General features: G+C 38.6%; 1 protein-coding gene across 20 annotated transcripts in view; it reads left to right on the forward strand.

The window, feature by feature from the left end:
* Nucleotides 1-27,856, forward strand: part of LOC106064970 (microtubule-actin cross-linking factor 1, isoforms 1/2/3/4-like) — a 184,831-nt gene that overhangs the window by 66,792 nt on the left and 90,183 nt on the right. For 3 of the 20 annotated variants that reach the window (XM_056030209.1, XM_056030213.1, XM_056030211.1), the window contains exon 1: nucleotides 9,580-10,603. The exons of 8 other annotated variants lie outside the window; for them this stretch is intronic. In XM_056030209.1, coding sequence (XP_055886184.1) covers nucleotides 9,653-10,603 — 951 coding nt within the window. In that variant the 5' untranslated portion in view covers nucleotides 9,580-9,652. Of the gene's footprint in view, nucleotides 1-5,342; nucleotides 5,863-9,538; nucleotides 10,604-15,912; nucleotides 16,051-25,154; nucleotides 25,503-27,856 lie in introns of those variants that run through there. 9 more of the 20 variants (XM_056030214.1, XM_056030210.1, XM_056030212.1 and 6 more) reach the window with 6 other exon arrangements.

Below are 27,856 nucleotides of genomic sequence, written 5' to 3' on the forward strand. Positions count from 1 at the left end.
AGTTTTATAGATGTGATTTGTTTAGTACACTTTAAGTCCGTCATTTCTCTAGGCTTGTGTATGTACTGTTTTTTTTTTCTTCTTTTCACTATATTGAGTTAACTGTATTTTATTATTGACTTAAATGTAAGGAGTGCTTTGAAATAAAGTTATACCTTCGGTTGTTTTTCTTACCTGTGACTTCTTTATTTTACGTGAGAGCTAACTCCATGGGGAGTTATCTTCCTTGACTTTAGTTTTGATACATTCCCTGCTGACGAACTCATAACGGAAAGTAAATCACTTATTGTTTTTGTTTCAGCTGCCTAATGTTCATAGAGTTTTTAATTTAATATTTTTGGTGACGTTTCTGGAAATATTTCTGTTAACTTCGTTGTGGTGTGTGTCTTCCTTTACCATTTTCAATTTAGGTACCGGGAAGCTTTAGTTCAATGTAGCTATTTTTTTTTATTACAGTCATGCGGCATCCATAAGTATTTTTAACTTTTTCAGCTTTGTAGAGCAAAACTAGCGCTCATTATTACATCATTTCAAAAGCTATTATTGCACAAAAGAGTCAGTACTCTAGAAGACCAATGTTTCACTTCAATAAGAAACGGTTTTCAGGTCATGAGGCGATGATAGGCTTTCCAACGTGTTGACCTTTCCCTCCATTGTGTTGGTCATGTGATGCTAGCGCTGGGAATAGTCTCTGGACCATGTTTATAAGACTTACTTGAAAGTGAGAAGTTCATGCTGTGGACAGATCTAGAAATAACTGGGCGGTCGGTCAGGACGCCATGTTGCTGTGAGTTTCTCCAGCTTAAGGGAGCAGCCTCTTGACATTTACGCGGTGCTAAAGGTGTAAGCTACCTTTAAGTTGGATCATATAGCTGCCAGACAATACCTGGCCGAGTAGGAGTTGTTTATTGACTGGATTAGTTTCATGTCTTATTCAGGAGCGTTCTAGGGGAGGATCTCGAATATCACCCCAGCCATTAAAAGTTCGCGAAAGATCATTGTTTTAATGGTATTCATTGTGTACTAGAATTGTTCTTTTATTCCATTTGATCATTTATTCAAAAGGGAACTTATGACGTCTTTGGTCTGTCTTTGAGTTTCTGACCTTTGTACCATCAAGATAATGAGCTAGTTGAACAATAACCATGATGAGGTCTTTTCTACTACTAATAATAGAAAGGCTTGTCTTTGAGTTTCCAGATGAATGAGGAATGCAGTATGTCCCGTGATGGGATTGAACATTTTGTTTGGTCTTCCATTAACTTTTGTTTTCAACACAGAAATACATGAATGGTTATACAAACACATATATACCTATCAAACATATTTGATCCACATTTCCCATAGCATTTTGAGATGAAGTCTCTGTTTACCTGACAGTAACCCCCCCCCCCCCCCCCCATCTTCTGGATACCTATCGGTAGCTTGAATGAACTTCTCTAGATCTCTTCAACCCTTATCCATGTGACATAGACACGTGTTATGTACTCAGTGCTGCAGCAGCTAGTTAGCCCTTCATTTATCGTTCACCTGCAGTGAAGTTTCCACAGATATAGATCAACGATAAAAACTAAAGATTTTGGCCGTGATGACACTTGCTGATGCTGGTGCCGTCAAGCCTTGGTTAGACATAGTGCATTGGTGGCATCAGTTTCACTTCACTGTCTGATCAAATCTCGAGTGGAGTCTACTGGAGGTCTGATTGTGTAGACATATGTTTCTAGTGTAGACTGTAACACTCTGAGTCGACTAAAATATCATTTCTAAGCCTTACTGTCTATTTCGATAATGTAGTTCCATTTGACCATATATCCTTTCTCTTCATCTCCTTAGCTGGTTTGGCTTCATGTTGTCTAATGTCTTGTGTGCGTTTATTTAAGTGGAATACCTTTTTTTTTTATTTAGAGTTTTAGTTTTGGTAATTCTAAAGTGCCGCTTTAGTTTTAAAAAGTGGCTGAAATAACATTGAATCTTACATCCTTCGTCTAGGAGGAGGATTTTGATGATTAAAAAAAAAACATTTTTTTTAAAACTAAAACTAACGAAACCAAAACTTAAAAGTACACTTTAGGTAAATGTTTCGGGCTTGCACTTTACCTTCATAAATGACAATTTCACCTTACAAATAGAGTTGTTTAGAGGTAAATAATAGTAATAATTACTTCATATCAGCCTAAAAATCCGCTATACCAATGCCAGCGATAAGCACAAAATTGCTTTTAGCTGAGGCTAATTTCAACATGGTGCCCCAACGGTCCAATAGACTAAGGGATAGGTAAAGGTAAAAAATGTCAACATTAAGGTACTCATTTTTATGGAGCGTAATGTCTGTAACTACTGCAATTGCAACGCTTTGTTTGATATGGGATATGGATTCATATTATCTTCCAATTCTCTAAGCTGTTTCTCTACTGCTTTTATTTTATTTTTTTTTTTTTTTTGCTACTATCAAGGAATTAATTTCTTGTGTTGAAGAACAGCATCTGTCAAGTTAACGAGAGTAAGAATTGAGTTCGAGCCACCATGTTGAAAGTTGAGTCAGATATCAGTCTAACTCTACAATCCCAGTCATGTGTATTAACTCCTGGCGTTTCTATGTTGTTTGTTGTTTGTTTTTTTCCGTCTCTTTGCCCTGCTCAGCGTTCTTCTGGCACGACTCTTCGCTGTTTATGTTCGGCACTGAAAGGTTGGGAGAACTAGTACGATATATGTAGATGTCTAGAACAGACACGGCGCTCATTTGGTTGGATTTGGGGTTTAGTATTTGTTTACTTTCTAGGCACTATTTATACTAATAGGGATTGGCAATGGCGCTGAAACCTTATAGGTATTCTCATTAAATACTCTAATAAACAGAATTTTTTTTTTCGAACGCTTCTCACTCAGTTAACAGGCCCATGTAAGTAAAAGAAAAAGTGTTTTCACTCGACTCGAGATGTGATTTTTTATGTCTAAAATTTGCTGTGAAACTGATGGGGTAATACTGTGATGAGACATACCGAAACTAATGGTCTGGTAAATAGTAGCATTCCTTTCTAGCTTTGTCTGCCGCATGGCACCACACTTCTGTCATTAGGTTTTCTTGTGCTTGCTATTTGGATCTACCAGGAGGGTCGTCTAGGTGTATTTCTCAAGCTCGGGATTACATTTTTACGCAATGAGTTTGTTTCTTCTAATGGATTTGGTTATTGAAATGAATACGAGACATGAACAAAATGTATTTGATTTCTGATTCAAATAAATGTGCCAAAAATCTTGATGTAATTCCTCATGCAGCTGATCATCTAAGACGTTAGGTTTGAACTCAACTATTTGGTTACATTTTGGCAACGTTTTTTCTCTGCTGACCTACGTTGTTTGGCGCCTGTACGTTGTTTGGCGCCTGTACGTTGTTTGGCTCCTGTACGTAGTTTGGCTCCTGTACGGTGTTTGGCTCCTGTACGTTGTTTGGCGCCTGTACGTTGTTTGGCTCCTGTACGGTGTTTGGCTCCTGTACGTTGTTTGGCGCCTGTACGGTGTTTGGCGCCTGTCTCTTTGTGTTTGTAGTAAGACTATGGCAATCTGCCCTAATGTTGAGTACAAGAATCTACAGCCAAGAGCCAGCACGGGAAATCACTTTAGAAACCTATTTTCTTTACATTGGGATTAGAACGTTTAACAGAATGCTGATAAATCTTTTTTTTTTTCTGTTAGGACAGGGGTGTCCAACCCAAGGGTCGTGCTATATGCTAAAGGGATAGTACTGATACTCAGTAATTTAAAAAAATACAATATTAGTTCCCCTGAGTTCCAGGGCTTTAACGGTAAATTTGAAAAAAAAATAATTAATGAATTGATCTTTCTAACTTTTAAATAAAATGTGTTGTCATGCAGCACGAATTTATGTGCGAAATTCAGCTTGATGGGATAAAGAAAAGTGGGTCAAAATAAATGAATTATAATTTTTAGTTTTGTCTATGTCGACAATGTGAGCTAAATTGGGGGGGGGGGGAGAAACACTAACGATGAAATAATTATGATATTGCAAAAAGACAAAATGCTTAGAATTAAAGCTGTAATCAACATTATAATAGAACGATCAATTTTAGTGTCTCATTATATTCTTCCCGCGCCATAAGCCAGTTAAGAGTGTTGCTACAATAATAATGAATGCAGAATTTCTGATTTCTAATTCCCCATTTGTTATGGCCTTCACCCTTCACATACCATCGCCCCACGCTATGCAGTCAGTGCACTTATCTCTGTAAAACAATATCTTGCCGTCTGCGTCTTTGACGGGCTGCAGTTGTTTTTTGTTGAACTCCATACGTGAACTGTACAGGCGCTCTCCCTTGCAATCTTCCAAAAATTGGATGTAATCTCCTTTTGTTGGCTTACCTGCACATGCTGAGAGGTACCGATGTCTTTGTTACAGATTCTGTTCAGCAATTCGCTCTGCACCAAGTGCTCACTTAGAGTCACTTGGTTAGAATGTCAGTAAATTAGCACGGACTTGGCTGACACCGTAACCTTTGATTCTTCTCGTTTCGCATGTCAGAACTCTCAAGGATACATTTTTTGGTGTGTTTTTATTGCTGCGGCATCCGAGTTTGATCGCAGTTTATTTAAAGTGTTCATTAAATATGTTCAAATCAAAACGTTGATAAATAAATGTATTTGCTTTGGTTCACTGGATGAGTGATATTATGACTTGTGTCATGAAGTACTGCTGCATAGAGCTCCAGTTCTCCGCAAGGTGTTCAATTAATTGCCTAATTGTGCAGGCTTTGGTTATTGGAAATGGACGCCACTTAATTCACCGTATGCTATTCTAACATTGTTACTTCCCAAGCCCATCAATATTGGTTATTTTGAATCACCCGGTACATGGAAGAGTTTTCTGTGATCTTGAAAGCGAGTTCATTGTTCTAGCACACTAGAAATAGAAACGCTTCCTTACCAGAAGAGGCTAGATAAAAGTAATACAGATCACTGTTGTGGGGCAGGCTGAGTGTTAGGTTTCTAAATGTCGAGAACTGCTCATGCCAGCCCAAAGACGTTGCCACTCATGACTGAATGTCATCTCGTCCCAATGACACATTGAGTTCTCCGAGGCCACTCAGTCACTGTGTTTAGTGCTCATGTTCTGTACAGCATTCTGAATGATAAGTGTTGGTTTTCATTCTGCTAGCTTAATGATGAACATAAGAGAGGGGGGGGGGGGGGCGCTTACTTTTGCTTTCAGTTTTCCAATTAGTTGTGCCTTATCTTGTTCTCTCCCTTTCATCATTTTCTTCACATGCTTATTTCTCTCGAGTTATTGTCCCTGCCTGTGCTTATTCACAGTTTGTTTTTTTTCCTTAGTTTTTCGAACTATTTTGTTCCAGTGTGAGTGTTCCATTCTGGTTCTTCTTGTCTTTCTGACTTGAAATCTAGTGATGACATTCAACGGAGTATCTTGTGAATTATATTTGCTGTTGTTGTTTTTTTCCAAATGTTGTAAGGAATAATGTACTCTGACCAAAATTACAAATGTGCTTGCAGTTTGTAAAATGGTTCCAACTCTATAATGCTCTATAAAATTAGAGATGAATTCTGTTTGCGTCCATGGGAGATGAAGGATACTTAACTGTGCAACTAAAGACCAACAAATGACTGTACCCTGATAAACTCCAAAAGTTATTTGGTACCAGCTTGTAGATCTTTAACACGAGATAGTTTCTTTGTTCTGATTGAAATATTCGAAAACATCTTTAAATCTGAACAATGTTTGGGAAATTTTGGTTCGGAAAAGGCAAAAAAACTGAGGATAAATCTGAGGATAAATCGGTGTTAAGTTCCTTAAAACAGACGGCGGGATTTTTAACAGGTGTTGCAGGCAAGGTAAGTAGTGCATAATTTCATTTGGATTAGATGTTAGCAATATTTTGTTTACAAAAAGAAAACAGGCAAAAAAAAAAAAAAAGTATGTTTTGTTTTATCGTAGAGTGTAAATAGTCATCTGATTGCTCTTTTTAAATTTTTCTTTATTTACTAATTATCGATCTTCATAAATTGAAAAAAAAAGAATTCTTGTTTCCTCAGAATAAGCTGCTAATATTTTTTTTTAATTAAGTAGTTGGCTTTTTATTTGATATAATAATTCTTTAAACTGATATTGCTTTTTGTCAAAACTAATATTACCACCTGATAGATACTTAGTCAATAGTTTCGAACCACACCATTATGATCATTTTCTTTTTGTTATTGATCTGTCATTTCACTTGAAAGCACTCAGTGAATGAAGCTCTATAAGCCGATAAACTCACCCAACATGTATTCCAGTGCATTTCAGCAACTAAAAAGAACAGCCACTAAAAATCTACGTTATCTAAAGTTCAGTCATGTCCAAACTTTCTCAGCCAGGAGATAGAAACATTTAGGACCTAAGCGTTTTATAGCAGAAACTTGGCGTCTGTAGCTTTATTCTACACTTTGGACAGAAATTTAGGAGGGCCGGATAGCACTGCATCACGGGCCGAATGTGTCCCGCGGACCTTAGTTTGGGCATTAAAGGTTTAAAATACATGCCTGCTATTTGACTTCAAAGCTATATCAAACCATTGGCACCAGTTTACGTCTTTTGATCTCGGTTGGTACTACCAACATAATCCAATTTAGTAAGAACTTATGGACTATTCTGATTGTTTATTGTGGTTTTTAGTCTGATGCTAATTCCTGGAGAGCTCACTTTACATTTTGTAGTATCCTCTAGTTAACCTTGTAGTCAGCGTCAGATACAAATTTGCAATACATGTTGAGAATCTGAAGCCCGTGTTCATATGAGGATTTCACTTTTGTGTATCCTCTGTTAGGAAAAGATGTTTGCGCTTAAAACACTGAGACTTTTGATTTCATCACATTGTTGACATTGGTTTGTGGGGTCTAGTGTTCGTCTTTTAAGTAGATTGTTCTTCTTAGTAGTAGTTTAAAAAAAACAACGTTTTATTTGGTGTAGATGGTCTATTGGAACACCTAGTTATAGATGGTCTATTGGAACACCTAGTTAGACGTTGTTCGTTCACTTTGTTCAACACCGCGAACACTCGTTCCCCTGTCCACATCACGGCAAACAAACGTTGTATTTGCAGAACCTTGCTATTTTGAGAAAATTACTTTGGACCACTTTTGGGGAGTCTCATTTCTTAAAATAAAGTCTTTTACGTCATAGGATTCTTTGGACACATTTGTACAAATGTTCACGCATTATGATACGTTTTGGTTTCCTAAAAAAGTATCTATAGAAGTAGTTTTAAGGATTAGCGCAGCACCCCCACGCTATTTTCAGCGTACGTGTTGTAATGTCTGTTAATTTCATACCAGTCCAAGTTCCCATGGGCTTTTATTTTGAGAAGAGGTTTGTATTTTGTGTTAGTGCTCGCGCTGCTGGTGTGTTTGTACATAAGCCCCTGCACATTCGTCCCTGGCCTGTTACTAACCTTCCTGTCAGATGTTGAGTTCGTATTGACGATTAGACCAGTTAGAAGGTAGATTCTTTCGATGAGCGAGGGGGAAAAAAACATGACTCTTCTTTCTGGAATCTTAGTAAATGTTGTGCCTGGTCCAGACTTCCGCTCACAGATTTGAGCCTCATCTAGAAGCGTGTTAGTTGAAAGCCATTACTTAACGTTGTGTGTGCGAAGTGGTGCTGTGTTTCCTTTAGTTTGATATGTTGGACCTTATTTTTCTGAATGTTTTCAACAACTAATATGCTATGAGTTATGTGATTGATTTATAGCACGTGTGCCAGATGCTTCGGGGATTATTAAAGCCCAGGGTGGATGTTTAGTAGTAATATTTCTTTTTAAAGTAAAGACCAAAAATATATATATTTTGGGTTTGTGCGTCTGTGCGTTGGTTTTACCTGTGGACTTGGGAAAGACATAGCTACACATGTGTATTTCTCAGTGACATTGTATAGAATAAATTTGAGGTCCGGCTATAGTGTTTTCTTTTCTATGTTTATGTTGATGAAGTGGTCACAATAAGTCAACATGAAATGGTCTTATGTTGTCAACGGTCGCACCAACCTCTGTCTCTCCCCCCCCCCTCTCCTTGTTGCCCTGCAACAGTACTGAAGCTCTGAAGGGTGTGACTTAACAGCAACACTTGGCTAACGTGTGTTACGTCATCGATGCACATGTGAAGTTATTTCCGCCAAACGTTTCTTTCTAATTCTCTGGCCTCTGTTGTCTTGTTTCCCACTAGATCCCTGGCCTTGCTGTTGGGAGACACTGACTTGGTCTGAACATTAGCTAATGAGTGCTGTGCTTGACTTTCGTTGTTTCACACATGGATTTGTTCTTTGGTTTAGTCTCAGTTGACTTCAAAGCTGACCAGTTTGTATCTATCTAGGCTTAGTGCTTCAAGTCACGTGATGTGCATTCGGATCGACTATGTTTATGTCTAAGTCTTGCCTAAGTTAAGTGTAGTCAGTCCGTGTGTTTGTCCGTGTAGGTAATACCACCGAGTGCGCTGTAGGAAATCTTTGATGTCTACTTGAAGTTTAACAAAAAAATAAAATAATTAAAAACGTCTACAATATTGTTTATTGACGTACGATCAATGTCTCCATTCATGTCCAGTTGTCCACTCATGTGGAATGGAAAAGTACATCTACATGCATCTGGACTAAGTGCGTCTTGCCTTCGACCTTGACTCTTTTGGAGGGTCGACAACTCTGCTAGATTGCGTGTGCGCTATGAGTCATTCACTTCACAGAAGTGCCATTTAATTGTGTGTGAAGGAGATCTAAGAATAACATCATTCTATTTTTGTCACATACTAGGTGGACACTGATATGACATTGGGGACAATAGTGTCACTTATGTGGAAGCCAGAACGCGTTATATCATACATTAAAAAACGACAACTTAATATAGGCCTATACATATTGAAACAATCACTAAAAATAGTTTTTCCGTTTAGCCTACATTAATTGTATCATCAAAGCAACTATGTATCTGTACTAACTAATATTACCTCTTTATTTTTCTTTGGCGACATTATCAAGAGCGGTTTATCAGTGATGGTGTGTGTGTGGAGGGGCTGTAATGGAGTTTGCCAGTGTATGGGGAAATGTTTTCAAATTCCATAAATATAAAGTAAAGCGGTATATAGACTTGAGAATTACAGACGTGCCTCTGGCACCCGGGAGCTCAGTTGCCAATCTAATCGGGCACAGCAGGTATTTCAGATTTGGGAGGGCGGAGGGGGGTTGCGAGATTGTGGCATGGTCCCATATCCTCGCTGGTCAGCATTCCTGCTGGTAGGCAGTTACCTGTAGATATCGCTCTCTCTCTCTCTTACACACTCACACACAAACACATACAATGTATTTTGTGTGTTAGCAACGTCTATATAATGAATACCTGTACTAAAACACATCACATTCAATTATGCCTAAAAGTTCCGACGAGTTTAAATCTATTGATAAACGGAAACGTCAAAACTCGGAAATTCTTTTTTTTTTCCTAGAAATTTTCATAACCATTTTTTTAATTACTATGCAATATGCTCATTGTTGCTACAATTTGGTGACATTATCAGCTGATGTGATTACAATGTGAGATAACACCATTTCGTTAACTTATTCAATGTGTACAAACAACGATAAGCACATTGTTCGCGGACAATGAATCAAAATAGGTGCCAGAAGTGTGGTCAGTGGCTGTTCTGTCCATGCTCTGTGACGTCTTCACTGGCCAAGACCGACTGGTACAGAGTCTGGAGAAGAGTGAACATCCTCCTAAACACTAGAAGGAGCGGCGATCCACACCCGGTAAGCAGAAGGCTCCGGGTTCACCTCTGGCAGCACAAGGTCTCCGTGATGGTCCGTGATCCGACGTGGAGGCTCGCGTTGAGTCAGCTCCAAGTAATCGACATAAGTTGTGCTCCTTGCCAAGAGCCTGGGGCATACTCCTGCTACATGTGTCAGCTGCACGCGTATCTCAGACTTGAGACTCTGGTCTCTGTTGGCTTCACTGTGTTGACTTCCTGCAGGTCATGCGGAACATCGTCTTTGTGTCTCTGTCGAGACCGTAGAAACGATCTCAGCGTCACGATTCCAACGCGCTTGAGGTATTGGATTCGTGATACTCTGACTGGAACACAGTGCCCTCTGTTTTCTCCTGGAGTGTCCAGCAATAACTATCGAAAGAGGTGGAAATATTTGTTACAAAACCTTGTTTTGATATATGGTAACACATATTTACCGGACTTAATCGCTCATGTCCAGGAACATAAAACTCCACAACGGAATACTTCTCGGCTTTTCGATTCAAGTGGTCATTTATATTTATCCACATATCAGGAGAGTAACACTGTTGGTCATTCTACTGGACGTCCACTTAAGACCTGTCGCACTGACGATGTGACCAGGAACAGTGTATGCCCGTGTTTACTTCATTTACTCCGATTAGGACGACGTCCTGTTCAAGTTGAAAGGTGCCATATTGAAGATGGGGCTCTAGAGACAACAAAAGCGCAAGCATTAACACTCACCCGTTTGAGCAATCCAAACCAAGAATCTGTTACATCTTCAGAGCAAGCTAGGGATGCTAGAAGTAAAACTCTTGCCCTTCAGGTGAGTTGTTGAGTACAGTCTAGCCAGTGGTAAACACTTAGATCTACCACCAGCATGTTTAGGTCAAGTTAGAATTTTAAACTTTGCATCATCATTTGATCAATGATTTGGTTTCGTCCTGTGAATATATGCCATACGGTTGTAGTATTTATAGTAGATACTATCTTGCAATTTGATTGAAAGATTCAGATAGTGGGTGCGGAAAAAAACAAACACACGCTAATGGGTAAAGAACTACAAGACAGCCAACTATTATTATTGAATCGAATGACTCTTTATATCTAGTCTTTTAGTTTCAGTTCTTCATGGCAACTTTTGTTTGTCGAGACCGTCACTTTCTTGTTTTTTAATTTATTTTAAGATCTTCCACTAAGCCGCTGACCTTCTATAAAAATATCAGATTGACTTAACCCTGTTAGCCGTACTTTGTATATGAATGAGATCCACTTGATCTGAATTCATTTCCTTTTCAATGCATGCTAGCTCTAGACCAGGGGTCGGCAACCTTTTGAGTCGGAAGAGCCAAAAATTAGAATTTACAAATTTTAAAGTTTTTAAAGAGCCACAACATTTTTTCTTGCCAACAATAAATAGTACTCACACACTCTTTTTAAACGTGTTATTCCTATATATATATATATATATATATATATATATATATATATATATATATATATATATATATATATATATATATATATATATATATATATATAGTGTTTTTCACTATAAATTAGATAATATATATGGCGTTATTAGATAATTATCTTTAATTCGGTAACAACCAAAGCTATTAAACATTTAGGCCTACTTACACTACTAACTTGTACTTCACTAACAAACAATTAAGCAAACAAAGTCAGTGGGAGCGATGCCTTTGCATAGTATTAGAAAGTTTGGATACATTTGGCTCATAACTTATTTTTAGTTTCAAACACAACTCTCAATTTTCATTTGTAAGTTGGCTTCTTACTTTACTTTTCATTCTATTTATAGAAGAGAACGTTTTTTTGCACGAATATGTCGATCCAAAGATGTAGCAATCTGGAAGACTATTCAATTCATCAACTCGCGGCATTTCTTTGAAATATTTTCACTTTTGTTGCGTTACGTACACACAATTCTGGACCTCCAACACTTTCAACTTGATTTCAACTCTGTAAATTTTCTACCCAACAAAACCTTACTTTTTAAATCGAGCAATTGCACTTCTAGAGATCAAGTATCATTTTCAAATGGATCAATGTGGATTTCGTTACTATTTGTGTTGAAATGGTGTACCAGGAATGCTAGAATAGTTTTGTTGGTTTTGAACTGCTTAAATTTATCAAGAAATTCATCTTAGATTTTTTGTATAACTGTGCTGAAGTAATTCGTGTCAAAAGTTGCTCTGATTTTATCACGGTACTGCTTTAGACATTGAAAATGAAGTTATTTGCCGCTCTGAATATCTTCTGCAAAAAAAAAAATGTTTTCTTCAAAACAAAACAATTCGGCTGGGTTTTACTTTCCTTGCAGCTTTAGATTCAGCTCATTTAATTTCGATGTTATATCCAACATAAAGAAAAATGCTTGCAACCATTGTCGTCTCTAATTCAGGTTAATTAATGCCTTTATCATTTAGGAATGTATTTATTTCATTCAAGCACAAAAAAAAAAACGTTCAACCTTTGGAAAGTCATCGCACTAGGTTGGCAATAAGGAGGTCGGAATACTGAGTCTCCATTTCCTTTAAGAAGTCTTTAAACTGACGACGGTAGAGTGCTTTTGACAACATGCTGTTAACAATCTTAATTACCAAATTTATGACCTCAACTATTTCGGCCGGAAATGTTTGGGCACAAAGCGCTTCTTGGTGTATTTTGCAGTAAAACGTAAGAATTTCGAGGTTTATTTTGTCGTTGTTGCCCTTTTATTTTTTCCTGTCATACATCTGGCTCCATCAGGTTTGTAAAATGTTTTACATGTTTCGGATGTTCCTTCAGAGTTGAAGATAATTACTTCCTAGTCCAAACCTCCCGCAGGACGACGGGGGATGGGAGCGGGCAGGGTTTGAACCCTCGACCATCGATAAATCTGAACGACAGTCCAGCGCGCAAACCGCACGACCAGGCAGCCATCCTGTTATTGAAACGATTTTAATAAAAACGATCTTAATGTCTTCAAGGTATTTGTGCACGGCCTGCGCTCTATCTTCTCTTCTTGTTTGTCACGACAGTGGTAGCAATCCAAGAGTTTCTTCTTTTGGACCTTTGGGAAGACATATAGCTGACAAAATGGAAATCTTGTGCCGTGTCTTTATGTCGCAAGACTCATCTATATCAAGTGATAAGACAGAAGAAAGTTGGATATCTTCGCCTACAAATATGTTACATTTGAAGACAATTAAGCTATATTATCTTGTTCTGTTTAAGCGAATAATGGCAAATCTTTGATTTTTTTTTTTAATTTCTGGTTTGTTTTTGAAATCATGAATCAGTTCTTCAGATGCATGTATGAAGCAGTTTTTCTATAAATGGTTTGCCTTTTCCCGCAAATTTCTAGTGGTACTGTAAAGTGTGCCAGATTGGCATTACTTGTAGATTGCTTCTAACCTGGAGAAGATAATCGCTTCTAACTCATTGACTTGTAACAACAAACTATTCGTAACAGCCAAAGCACGTGGTGAAGATGCTAATTCGTCTTGCGTCGAAAGCGATTTAAAACCTACATAGAAACATCCGACGACGGCCGAGAGCTTCCAACGACTGACAACAGTGACGAAGCATGTCATAGGGGAGGGGTGGGGTGAAAAAAGAGTACAAGTTGCTGAGAAATAGAATCGGTGGCTAATTCTCGTTAAAATATTCAGAACTATTTGAAAAAATGTTTCGATAAAATAAATAATATTTGCGTTTGGAACTAAAGAGCCGCAGCTTCACACCCAAAGAGCCGCATGTGGCTCGCGAGCCGCAGGTTGCCGACCCCGGCTCTAGACTCTAGATCTAAATGTTGCTCTCCTTGCTCCATTATGATGACAGATGTATTGGTTGCAGTGAAAGAAATCTCTCAGCTGAAAGTCAATAGCCCAAACGCGCCACTAGTCAGGCCGCATACTCCGGTGTGTGGCCGTCCTCGGTTACTTGTTTGCATTGACACAGCGCTAATGTGTCGTTGTTGGACTGTCAAATGAGCGCCAAACTGTCAGTCAGACTGTCATTCCTTTTACGCCAAGAATCTCCATTTCAAGCTATGACTTAGTCAGCAGGTTTTAATGGCACTCATGGTTCAAATAAATCATGCATATAAAGAATCAATACATTGAAACCTAGGTATCAAATAATTTGTCCAGTCCCGACTATTTTACTTTGCTACGTTTCATTGTATCGATACTGAGTTTGATCTCTTTCTTGCGGCACATCTGGTTGGATAGATCTTTCGAAATCTGATACTTTTTTTTTTGTATACATGATAGATTGGGTTCCGACTATTTCATTGTTCAATGTTACTTTTATGCTAATCATAGTACGTACGTAAGATGTGCTATCTACTGTAACCCTTTGAGGTCGCTCTTTTAGAAATTCCTTGATGTTCATTGTTCTGGTAAATGTGTTTCAATAGTTGCTATATTACCAGGGTAAAGTACAATAGTTTCAATTAAGAAACTCATTCGATTGGATTGATTAAACCGAATAAATGTTTTTGAGCGAGCAAACTAAGGCTTTTGATTTTGAATTGTAACTAAAAATGTCAAAATTTCCGAATGATTGATTAGAAATCTCGTTCTGATGCCTAGAACCTATCAATGTTCTTTCCTTAACTAATGAAAGTTAGAACATGTATCGACCTCCTTGTTAAGCTGGAAAACAGAATGGCATTGATCCTCTCTTGAATAGCTATTGATTAATGGCATGCAGTTGATTTGTGACTTAAAGCACACATTCTCCTAGGGAGGCGGATGTCACGATTCAGTTACTCCAGTTTCGATCTCGAGCATCGGTCCTGGACCAATCAGAACAAGGGCGCTGCCAACAGGCTGTTGACTCCCCTCTGGCTACAGTCAGCTGTCATTCATTTCAGTATTTTCCCTACGAGACAAGACTGTTGGTGTTGATGACTAATGCGAGGCACTGTAAAACTTATCTCCTGGGTACATTAATTGTGCGTGGTGTACTCACTTTACGAATAGGGGTGTTGGTCAGCGTTCTGTGTTATTGTATGCTGGTGTTCCAATGGTGTCTGTGTCAGCTGTGTGGGAATGTTCATGAAGGATGTATAAATATACTATGAGCTGTCATGACATATTACCAACTTCGGTGTCATTTTCCACATTCACGTGATAAATACAAGTGTACTTGAAGCTCGTTCAAATATATTCTGGATTTACTCAGTATTATCAGTGATTCTCATTAAAAGATGGCTCCTAGCTCAACATGTCTATTGTGTTTAGTACTGGGATGTAGGTTATCATCGCATCGGTTATTTTAGATCCACTTTTGAGATTCCATTTTTTTTTTATGCTTATTGTCTTAAAATTAGCATTTCTTTTCCTGCATAGTGTAGAAATATATTTACATTTCGTACTAGCAAGATGGCAAGATTGATGCGACTATTATCTATTCATTCCAACAGTAACGACTTCAACGAGTAAATATTTTACCGAGCCTTATATGTAAGTGTTAATGGTGAAACGCTCCAAGTTATCTGATAGCGTGTCCACTTTTCCTCTTCATCACTTAGCTTCTACGAAGCCGATCATGCACAAGTAATTATTTTGTGGTCAGTTGTTACATGAGAGTAGTAGGTTGTCAATCACTAATAAGTTTGACTTTGGCCTTCATACGTCATGGCTAGTGATGGAAAGGACCTATACCTCGTCCCCCATTGCCTGGATAATTACAGATGTTAAGTCGTAGCCTCAGTTTCCTTGAGGTTTGCTGTGTTTTTTTGTATCTGTACTCCAAAGTGTCCCATTGGTTTAGAGTCGCCGAGTTCTAACAGCTCTCTATTGTATTTTCTCTTCCCTACTACTTCCTATTACACTGACCTCCTAAAGGTAAACAGTTTATGTGCTCCCAGCTGCGGCCTGCAGATTGACGGCATTGTTATTTAAGTTATTACTATTATTAAACTCTTATTATTTTGGTAGCTCCCTTCAATCAATAGCAGTATTATAAATAGAGAACAGTGCGGTCTGCTACGACCTCTTATTGCCCTGTCCCCTCTATTTACTGACCTGACCGTGAAAAAAAAAAAAGCGCTCAGGTAACGAAGTAAAAGCGGGTTAGAATGGGACTAAGCGCGCCATGTGTCAAGTCACCAGGCCAGGGCTCAGGGCCTAGTCGGGTTTCTTGTACAACTAGCGTGTGTGCATGGTTCGAGTCGGATTACTGTCACTATTCCTGGGACTACATAGTGTGGTGTAAATACGCAAATGTCTTAACAAAAGAACATCTGATCTCTTTGCGGTAGTCCTTCTATTGTGTTTTGTGTTATATCTTCTAGTCTATTACCTTATTGTAGAACTTGCTGAATGTAATCTCCAGTGTAACGTAGGGCGACAGTAAACATTGCTAGCATTCTTATTACACTGACCACTTTATTTGGTTTCGTCTTGGATTTTTGCTTTGAGTTTTGGATTGGAATATAAGGAAAAATGTTTCAATATCAGTTTTTATGCGAGAAGATATTTTATGTCTTGAATACTTCACCAATATATCATCCTTAGGATTATTATATACTTGAAAAATTTTTTTTAATACATACACAATATAAATTTGAAGTATTTTCTAAAATGCTAATTGTTTTAAAAATGTGTTTTTAATGCCAATTAATCACTTTTTTGTTCAAGTACTAGATCTATATACATTTCTTCTATATATGCAATTTTTTCTCTCTCTACTGTTAGGCTACACATGTTGTGGAAATCTCAGTAGAACTTGATCTAGATCTATTATCTATTAAAGTGTTGTTACATGTCTGTTTAGTGAATCATCGAACAGAAATACTTTTGCCTATTTATTCTAACGCCACGAGATAACCTCATGTACTCTGACACCGGTGTCCTTGCTAGTCTCTCGGACTGAATCGTCTGTTCTAGATGCGTACGCCGTAGACATTTTACTTATAGAAATGTCCTTTGAAGTTTTACCTTTCTTCGTTCAATATAGTGTTTGAAATCTCATTGTCCGCATTCCGTCCCTTCCGGATTGTTGTGTTTGACCAACGCCCACATTACATCTCTCCGTGACACCCAGTCTCCAGGACTCACTTGCTTGTCCTTGTTTAACTTGAATATAGTTTTGTCATTTTAGTTAGGTCTGTAGTACGTTGATTCGTCAGCCCTGTCTGGAGTAGGAGTCACCGAGCTGAGTAAACAGTGTAACAAAATCATTGTGTTTCTAAATTAGAATCATGCCATTATTCTATGTTGTTGAGGATTTTGTGTACAGTGATCTTGCTGGCACTTGCTGCCTGCATGTTGAAATGTGGATCTCGTTCCTTGTACAAGTATTAATAGTTTGTAACTGTCCCTCGTCTGTTCTGCCTCTAATGACAAAGAATCTGTTGTATGGATATGTCTTTGGGTTGTTTTTTTTTTTTTGTTCTTTCAAATTGTTTATACAAATACACCAAATTCCTTTAAACCACATGGAAGGTAGCCTTAGCGCCTATACAAACACCTGAAGTAAACGAGGCGCTTAAGTATGTGGGATGAAGTAGCAGGAGGCTACAACACTGAATACGCCTCAATTTATGTTCAGGGTGCCAAATCCTCCACCCAACCTTTTTTTTTCTTCCTCTTTCCAGTATTACCTTTGATGGTCCATTCCAGAAATGCACGGTTCTCCACGAGAGCTAGAGTTACTTTGGACAAACATTCTCGCCATGTCTGCCCCTTTCCCCGTACCTTCCGTTCACAAGCCTCTTCTACCAGTCGTCTTCAAGACAAATATATGCCACGGTGGTCCTCCTACTTGACCATGTTTGGTCAAGACTTTTACTTTGAAATTGGTTTTTATTTATGAAGACTATCTCTAGAAAATGTATGTAAATATAAAGGAACTAATACAACTCAAAGAAATGTTTTGTTTCTTATTGAAAGCACTCTCCTGACTTTAGAAACAGTCTCTCCTCCTAGTCCTAGTTAGTCCCCTCTTTGTGTCAATGAGCGTGGTTAATTCATGAGCATACATTCACATAGATCGTCATGGTTTACTATAGTGTCTTTTTGTTTGAGCTCTCGAGTTTTCAGAGTTATGAACGTTTCTGGTTTTATTCAGTAGATCTAATGGCATTTCTTGTAGTGCTGATGCAACATTTTATTATTTTTTTTTTTTTACAAACAACTACACTAGTTCTTGTCTGCGGCAAAAATGTCTTTCTGAGTGTGTAGCCATGTAGCCAACACGCACATCTACACACAACCTAACTCCACACATTGCTTTTATCAGCTGTTAGCTTAACGTTGATTAGCGGATTGAAAGGAAAAAAAAAACCTGCCACCGTTGTCTCATTAAGCACGTCAGTCACAGTGACTCAGTGATCAAAGGTTTGCAGTCCACTTTAGTTACACTCAATCCTTGCCACACGTATGTTAATTAATGTTATTATCCTTGGGATGAGTACATTGAATAGAGTTATTCACCATGGCGAGTGTATAGTTTGTATTGATGCAAAATAAGTTGTTGGTAGGGTTGACCTTTTGTTAGCGCTAGTAGAAACACACTGTCACTTGTGTAGTTACATTACGTTGGTATTTATTTTTATTTGAGATTTGGTCAACTTGCTACATGGTGCTGATAGCCCATTAGCGCCTAGATGATTGGAGATCATTGTGTCTTCACCATATAAGTGTAATGTGTCCAGTCAGCCCATTTTAATAGGCACACGCCGTGATGGCTATATGGTCAGTGGCCAGGTGTAAATGCATACCTTACTGTGTACACGTGCAATCGTGCATAGAGATGTATTGCTGTCTCGTGACTGCTTTCTACAAGCCACATGTTGCGATATCAACATAGACTACACATGTGGCCAGAGAAACTAACATTCCATTTCTTGTGACACATTATGTAGTATTCAAACATTCTCCTATATACAAATGATATATATATATATATATTTTAACCATTATGATGACGCCAGTGGTATAGTGTCATTTCCATGTTCAGCTGGTTGGATCGGTGCCATGAGTGTCAAGGCAATCAGCCTGGGTTGTGTGTGTGTGTGTGTGTGTATGTGCGTGTGTGTGATAGTGAGTGTCGGAAAGGCTATGCGTGCTCTCACATGTCCGGACATCCATCTTATTTCCCATAGCTTGGCAATTTGATGTTTTAGGTGACATTTTCATTTGACAGCGACTGAAATTGTCACCTCAGAATTTGCATACTAAGTTAAATCAAAGCCGTGTCATTAATCTCTGAGAAGGATTAGACTAACAGGAAGAGGTGAACTCTGTGACAGCACTTTATATCTTAGAGTCACTGGTCTAGTGGAATGGGGGACAACTCTTCAACAAAACATAAACACAGTAGAGTTACGTAACAATCAAGTCTTGTCTAATCCGCTTCATTGGATTACACACACAAAAACATTTTAAAAAATATTTATAAAAAAAAAGACAATAACTCCATTATTAAACTTAAAATATAATTTAAAAAACAAATTAAAATAATATTTGGTTTAAACCGGGTATTGACCAAGTGACACCGTCAGCTGCTTGAACGACTGTGTGAGTGTATTGATGCGCTCATGAAAGCAAGTTCATCTACTGATCTTTCATCTGTCGGGTACCTTAAAGTTCGGTCCTCCAAAAAAACAACAACAAAAAACAAAATAACCCATACGCTTTCGTCGAACTTTTCCTTGCTGTTATAATGAGGAGTTCAGATTTGATGAATACATGTGTAGTGTATCCTTCTGTAATTAGGTGCACCTTTTTTTCCCCCTCCAGTGTTCAGCTTACAAAGGGAACAAAATGTCTGAACTTTCAATGTGCTTAGTGTTATGTGCCCTTTTGTTGGGAATCATATTATTTTTGTTTTTGGTCAGAATTGAGTCTAAAGCTAGCAATCTTAAAAAAAAAAAAAAAAAAGGTTCTTATCATATTCTATCACATTCTATTTACTAAAGTGTTCCATTGGTTGATTTAGGTTCTGGTTTAGTCGGCTTCAATTTGATACATACAGATCTAGCTTGAGATAATCTGCTCTAGTTTACAGAGGCCTGCGTCACGCATCATAGAAGTTGGGGATAGTAAATTCTATCCAGACAGTAGTGGCGTGCTTATACCTTGACATTTGTAAAAAGATTCATGGGCTTTCTCATTGGTTAGGAAGAATACCCACAATTCAATCTGGAATGGACCGGAGCATTGACGGAGAATACACGAAGAAAGAAGCGGCACACTCGAAGTCTTTTATTTTCAAAGATCGTGTAGAGAACATTAAGACGTCTTTTTGTCATCGTTTGGTTCCGATTCACCGGGTGTGTCTGGGTGTTCGCTGTGCACTAACTCAGGTCACGTCAAGGGAATCTCATTCAAGGTTCCTGAAGAGAGAAGGGAGCACTATCAGGTTGGTTTTCCTCCTTGGGGATAAGTTAGTAGATTTGATCCATGTTTAGGTATCAAATGTGTCTAATGTCAACAAGAAGGATGTATACCTGAGGGTAGTTAAGGAATGAACTTAAGATGGCTCCATTAAATGTCTTTAGCAGTGTACGACTAAATTCTTCAATACCAACATTGCTGATACCCCGTCGAAATTTTATAAAGAATGTATTGATTTAGAGTCTAGACTTACACATGTGCCATATGTCTGCGTTGTAAATGTTCCATGTCCTATTAAGTTTTTTTTTTTTTTAATCATTTGCTTCCTTCTAGATTGTTTCCCTTAAGTCTAATAACGACTGAAAGTTTCCAGCGGAAATAGCAGTCATAAATGTCTGACTTAACCCTTAAAACGCGTGAGGCAGTTTAGACTCTAAACATCAGAATTGTAATTCCATTTTGCTCAGCACTTTAAGGGTTAAGGATTAAACAGCTCTGGACCTAGCGAGAATGTGGACAGTGAAACATGCTCATGTTAGGATGCTGTTTTATTCTCTCACATGTGTTGTCTGCCCTTTGTGAAGCCTTGAGAAGACTGAAATATTCGTGCGCGTGACTGTGTTTGTGTTGTTTACCTGAGTGTGAGCATGTTGAGCACGCTTGGAAATATAGTGCAAGCGGTCATTGTATGCATTAGGTTTACTTCAATAACATGACGTACTTCCTGTGTCTGGTCGTAACGTTCTATAACTCATGTAGGCCACAGTGATCAGAGAAGTAAGGGTTGACGTGCTTGTCTCTACTGCTTGTTTGTTGTGCAGTCTTCACAGAACATGCCTGTAGATCTCCACCCATGCTGTCCTGACAGGCGGGTTAAGGCCAAGTCGTAAATGGTATTTACAACCCATTTGGCCTTGAAGCGTGACATAAGGGATCCCCGGGTAGTGAGTGAATCTACTAGACCTTATTGACAGGGAAAGAAATGAAGGGGCGGGGCATCTTAATGAAAAAAAGGTTGCTATAATACTTCAACGAGTTAGTGTCTGCAGCGACAGAAGTCAATGAAGTATGTATTATTGTATGTTTATCATGGTGTGTAACCATTGAGTTAGTGTCTGCAGCGACAGAAGTCAATGAAGTATGTATTATTGTAGGTTTATCATGGTGTGTAGCCATTGAGTTAGTGTCTGCAGCGACAGAAGTCAATGAAGTATGTATTATTGTAGGTTTATCATGGTGTGTAGCCATTGAGTTAGTGTCTGCAGCGACAGAAGTCAATGAAGTATGTATTATTGTAGGTTTATCATGGTGTGTAACCATTGAGTTAGTGTCTGCAGCGACAGAAGTCAATGAAGTATGTATTATTGTAGGTTTATCATGGTGTGTAGCCATTGAGTTTGTGTCTGCAGCGACAGAAGTCAATGAAGTATGTATTATTGTAGGTTTATCATGTTGGGTAGCCATAGATTTGGCTTTTTTTTTTAAATAAAAAGTTTCTGCTTATTGCGCAAAGAAGGCGCGATGGTTAGCTTCCGAACCAGGGGCCCCGGTCCAAAGAAGGCGCGGTGGTTAGCTTCCGAACCAGGGGCCCCGGGTTCGAATCCAGGTGAATACTGGGGTTTTTAATTTCGGTATCTTTGGGTGCCTCTGAGTCCATCCAGCTCTGATGGGTACCTGACATTAGCTGGGAAAAGTAAAGGCGTTTGGTCTTTGTGCTGGCCACATGACACCCTCGTTAACCGTAGGCCACAGAAACAGATGACCTCTATATCATCTGCCGTATAGACCACAAGGTCTGAGAGATGAACGTTACTTTTTTGTTTACGTTTACATTGTTACATAAAATGCCTGAAATGAGCCCCACTGACAAAGTATTTGTATCACAGCTATGTACCACGACATTTAGTACAGAATCTCATAGTAATATAAGTCCTGATGGAAGTGTCTCTGTGACCTACTGACTGGTATTGTCAATGCAGATGTTTGTTTAGCAAGCTAATATGTGTCTAGATCTACTTCAGTTAAACCAATTTGGTTACATGGCCTAAAGTGGGGAAACTCAAATTCGCTTGGAATAATTATTTTCAGTTTTAAAACATTTTACTGTTGTGTCTGTATTCAATAAGGAGCTCATAGACTAAGTTTTATTACATTAGTCTAAAATAACTTCTGAAAAGTCCTCGATTTATTTTTGTCTCTTGGTGTTCTAAGCCTAATAGCATCGGCATTGAATGCTTGACTCATTCTTAACATTAACATAGCTTGCAGAAACTGGGACATTGTTGGATGATTTGTGAGCTAGTGACCTACATTTCCCAACTGTTGGTTTGAGCCTATTTGTTCAAGGTTTCTTGCTCTTACTAACGCCTTAAGAAAACAAGTCTTAAGTTACATTACGTAATCGGATGGTATTTTGGGGAGGCACTTTTTTTGTCAAGTTATTGGGAACATGATTTTTTAAAAACGTTTCTAGACTGCTCAAACGCTATCTCTTGATGTTTAGTGCAGTTCTAGTTTTCTTTCCCAGGATGGATACATTAGCAATGATAAAATCAGTAGTTTGCGATTCGCTGACGGCAAGCCACAGCCACGTCTTGATTACGTCGAATGGTGGAATCCAAATTTTAATTATACTTTTAGATTTTATTGTGACAGACAAAGAACTAAACAGTATATGCATTATATCTAACTTTCTATACAATTGTTTTTCTTTACATACAATGGGAATGATTTTAAAGTCATTTAGTTGAATAGTTGCTTCTTACGCTCTGGTATCATGTGTGTTAGGAATGGGTCTTCTCGTGAAATATGACATAAAAGTAATTTTAACAATGGTACAGATGTGTTATGTAGAAACTACTCATGACACTGTTATCTTGGCGTCAAATCGTATGACCAGCCTGAATATCCGTGACGGTCAGTTATTTATTGGCCATGGCCTAGCATACATTTTGTCCAGGTACAACAAACACGACTATCACCAAAGTCTCTCTGTTTCAGGATCTTGTTTCACTTACCTGCTGCGTTTGCAATATTCTGAACTAAATACTTGTCATGTCTTAGACTGACTATTTGAGTCATGAGTTGATCCGTAAAGTACATTTTCACTTTGCCTTCTTTAATTGACTTTGTAATGGCATGGTGTAATTTGTAATTACAGTCACGTGTTTGTGTTTAAAAGACACGGAGGTGTTCAGCGTTCTTTTCTTTGAGACTTGCTTGACTTTCTTTCCAGATTTTTAGTTTGGCTTTTCATAAAAACACAAGGAGATGCATCAACGCTACCTCGAGGCAATTCTGTCGTATACAAGCTTATCATTTGGATCAAAAGTCACTTCTTTGTGACGAGTTTGACCTTTCAGTTGTGTAGGTTGTGTTGCTTGGTTCATAAGTAGGCAAGCCACAGTTTAAAAGACCTAGAGATGAGGTCATAACACAGACAGGGTAGTAACAACTCGGTAAAATTTCACCTTTTGCCTTTCAATTTCCGCTTAGCTCCACCTTGGTTTGAAGTTGCCAATGCAGCGCTCATGTGGCGTGCATCTTAGAGCTAACTCAAGCCAGTTGCTTCTTTAACAAACAGCTCCACTAGGGGGAGGGGACTAGAATGGATGGAGTTTATTGGCTAAAGCTTGAGGATTTCCTAGCTATGCCTTGTATGCGACCTGCTTGAGCTTTGCCCTTTTCTTCGCACTCCAGCCCACTGTTGTAGTAGAACAAGATGGAAGGTAACTGTGTGTTGGAGGAGGCAAGGGTGAGCCCTTGGTTGAGACATTGTTTATTATTTGGACGGTTTAAGTCTACGACACTTAGAGACAGGAAAAACAAAACCACAGAGACAACTTGAATGAATTGTAAATGTTTCGATGGGTTTTCCCCTATCACACACAATTCATTGACTAGTCTTTCCTTCAGGAGGAGTGACATTGTTCTCATTCTGAAACCAAACAACTTAGGAGGCGCGTGTTAAGGAAATACATTTCAGATATTGAGATTTTCCCATCTTGGACTTTGTGTTTGAATTTTCACTAATAAAAATCATCGTAGTGCATTTTTATCATCTTTAATGCCGCCACATATAGGTCAAGGTCTACAAATGTTCAGCATTTTTTTTAAAACGATTCTCTTCTTTAAAGCAAGTCCACTGGAGTAGATCTAAATGTTTCGCTAAAATGACTCAATCATGACTTAAATGAACAGTGTTTGACAGTACGCTGTAAATAAATGCATAGTTTATTTTTGAGCAAAGCTACGTGCAAGTACGTCACCCCACGGCCTAGCCCTGGAAGAGATTAGATCTAATTGTTGTTGGTGAATGACTTGAAATGTTTGCCTCTGTCCTTGTCAACACCTAAGTTTTGATGACCGATTTCAGAGCACTATAGAACCATTCACTGCTAGCTCTTCACTTTCGTTTAGTCCTGAAAGTAAAGATACGCTCTTCGAAACATGTTTTTATCTAGGTCTCTCACCTCAGCTATCCCCTTAGTCTGTTGGGACACCACGCAAGATTTGTCGACCGTCTTTCTCCATTTCTCTCTATTTATGTCTCCATTTCTTGATCCGATGTTGATCGTGTACAATGAACTTGGTAAGATACATAAACAGCTGATTGACACTACACTTGCTCGAACCATGCGCTTTTCATTCAATAGGCTTTCAAATTACTTGCGTGTGCGAGTTATTCACCTTGTTTTTGTTCAATGCTAGTTGAATTGTCGGATCTCAAAAGAACTTTTTTTTTTTTTTTCCTACTAAATGTTACATTCAACATACACAATAGGAGAAAACAATTTAATATGGCGACAAAAAATCAGAAATTTTGAATACGCCGCATTTTTTTTAAAGGCCGAAATACAAAGCCCCCCCCCCTTTCCTCCTGACATTGTGTCTACTCATCTTGTGAATTTATTATAAACTTTCTAATGCGACCATTCATACACCATCTATACTAGGTAACCACTAGCAGTGCTATAGATCTATGCTGCGTGTTTTAATTTTCATTCCTATTCCTAATAGTGCTACATTTTCGGTCATTGTGTTAGCCATAGCCATTTGTTTCGTGCAAGATTTTCGTATCAAAACACTTGGATATCCCACTTGGATAAGTCTCACGGATACATAACAGAAACACTCGGATAGTTAGGCAGCGGAAGTATCTTCTGGATTATGTATTGAAGAATTTAGAAAGTGAGTCTTCATGAGCCGTAAAGGTGTTTTCTTCCTTCATACACCATGTTCAGTTGCTGTTCGCCGCGAAAGAAGAAGAAGAAGAAGTCCAAGACGAGCAAAGAGATTAAAGGTGTGATTGGCGAGAAAGTTCCACTAACTAGGAGTAGGGATGAACTCAGGGCATCACGTGCTCAGGTTGGTACATCATCAGAGGTCTTCTCTTTGGTTTCCTACGATTCAATCAAATGGGTAAAGGTAAACCTGTGATCTTAAAAAGTTTACACCGCTCTCATCTGTGGCTCTAGGTCCCTCACTCCCAATCGTTTAACACCATGTCTCACGTTATAATTATATGTCCATTTCCTAGATAATATAAAGTCATTCTTCACCGCCATCTTTCTTGTAAAGGTAGTATGTGGAAAGAAATGTCAATTATTTTTTTATTATTTTTCAACGAAAGCCTTAGTCTACTACTAATGACTGTGATCAAATAGTGTCCAGTGGAATGTTGAGGTTGTTTAGTGGGAACAAGAAATGTCTATATCACATGTTTGTTGGCAGCACATTTCAGGAAGACTCCTACCTTCTAGTCTAGATCTAGTCGTTGATTTATGTACACTTCTGTTTAAACCAGTTAGATGCGGATTTTAATTAGGTTCATGTTAAAGCACCGCAAGTTTTGATTGTAGCTTATAGGAAATAATGAGATCTCCCTAGCTCGCCCCCCCCCTTTTTATCTAAATAATGTATGAATCCAGTTTTATTCTCCATGTCGTCTTCCTGTCACTCCATCTGCTACAACCACGTGACTGACACTCTTTGATCTTTGGTTGTTTCCCCGACCTTCTTGTGCTCCCACTGTGATGGTCATCCTGGTGGCATTGTTGCTTGGGGATTCGTTCACCCCTTTGACGTGGTCACCTCTTACTTGATAGGTCATATCATTTGGACTTGTTGACTAAACACCAATAAGTAATTATTAAATAGTTGGCTTAGGTCAATACAAGTATGCAAACATTTTAATGTTATGGGCACTGCTTTTAAACTTGATTGATATACTTTTTATATTAGGAAATTTGTTTGAGTTATTTTGAAACGATGCAATCTGGCAATTCAAGCCTACTCGTTTTCCTTAGCGACTCCGCCATGAACATGTGCAAGCTTTAGTTAGCGACTCTGTCATGAACATGTGCAAGCTTTAGTTAGCGACTCTGTCATGAACATGTGCAAGTTTTGGTTAGCGACTCCGTCATGAACACGTGCAAGCTTTAGTTAGCGACTCTGTCATGAACACGTGCAAGCTTTAGTTAGCGACTCTGTCATGAACTTGTGCAAGTTTTGGTTAGCGACTCCGTCATGAACACGTGCAAGCTTTAGTTAGCGACTCTGTCATGAACATGTGCAAGCTTTAGTTAGCGACTCCGTCATGAACATGTGCAAGCTTTAGTTAGCGACTCTGTCATGAACACGTGCAAGCTTTAGTTAGCGACTCTGTCATGAACTTGTGCAAGCTTTAGTTAGCGACTCTGTCATGAACTTGTGCAAGTTTTGGTTAGCGACTCCGTCATGAACACGTGCAAGCTTTAGTTAGCGACTCTGTCATGAACATGTGCAAGCTTTAGTTAGCGACTCCGTCATGAACATGTGCAAGCTTTAGTTAGCGACTCTGTCATGAACATGTGCAAGCTTTAGTTAGCGACTCCGTCATGAACATGTGCAAGCTTTAGTTAGCGACTCTGTCATGAACTTGTGCAAGCTTTAGTTAGCGACTCCGTCATGAACACGTGCAAGCTTTAGTTAGCGACTCTGTCATGAACATGTGCAAGCTTTAGTTAGCGACTCCGTCATGAATATGTGCAAGCTTTAGTTAGCGACTCCGTCATGAACATGTGCAAGCTTTAGTTAGCGACTCTGTCATGAACATGTGCAAGCTTTAGTTAGCGACTCCGTCATGAACATGTGCAAGCTTTGGTTAGCGACTCTGTCATGAACATGTGCAAGCTTTAGTTAGCGACTCTGTCATGAACTTGTGCAAGCTTTAGTTAGCGACTCCGTCATGAACACGTGCAAGCTTTAGTTAGCGACTCTGTCATGAACATGTGCAAGCTTTAGTTAGCGACTCCGTCATGAACATGTGCAAGCTTTAGTTAGCGACTCCGTCATGAACATGTGCAAGCTTTGGTTAGCGACTCCGTCATGAACATGTGCAAGCTTTGGTTAGCGACTCTGTCATGAACATGTGCAAGCTTTAGTTAGCGACTCCGTCATGAACATGTGCAAGTTTTGGTTTGCACTAGGATAAAGAAAAAACAAAGTTGTGATTCATTAGTCTTTAATAAAATATAATTTGTATTAACCCCCCCCCCCCCCCAAATGCTCCGTTTGACTGTTTAATGTTTCTTTGTTTCACTTTAAGTTCTCAAGTAAACACAAGCATTGAAACTAGCGGCTCATAAGATATGAAATAGAGAGATAAAAGGAATTGTTCTTGTGATTATAAAAACTACTATTTTAATCTTGACTGAACTTGTAGTCATTGTTTTCTTGTG

Source organism: Biomphalaria glabrata, chromosome 5, assembly GCF_947242115.1.
Source record: "Biomphalaria glabrata chromosome 5, xgBioGlab47.1, whole genome shotgun sequence".
NCBI classification, from domain to species: domain Eukaryota; kingdom Metazoa; phylum Mollusca; class Gastropoda; family Planorbidae; genus Biomphalaria; species Biomphalaria glabrata.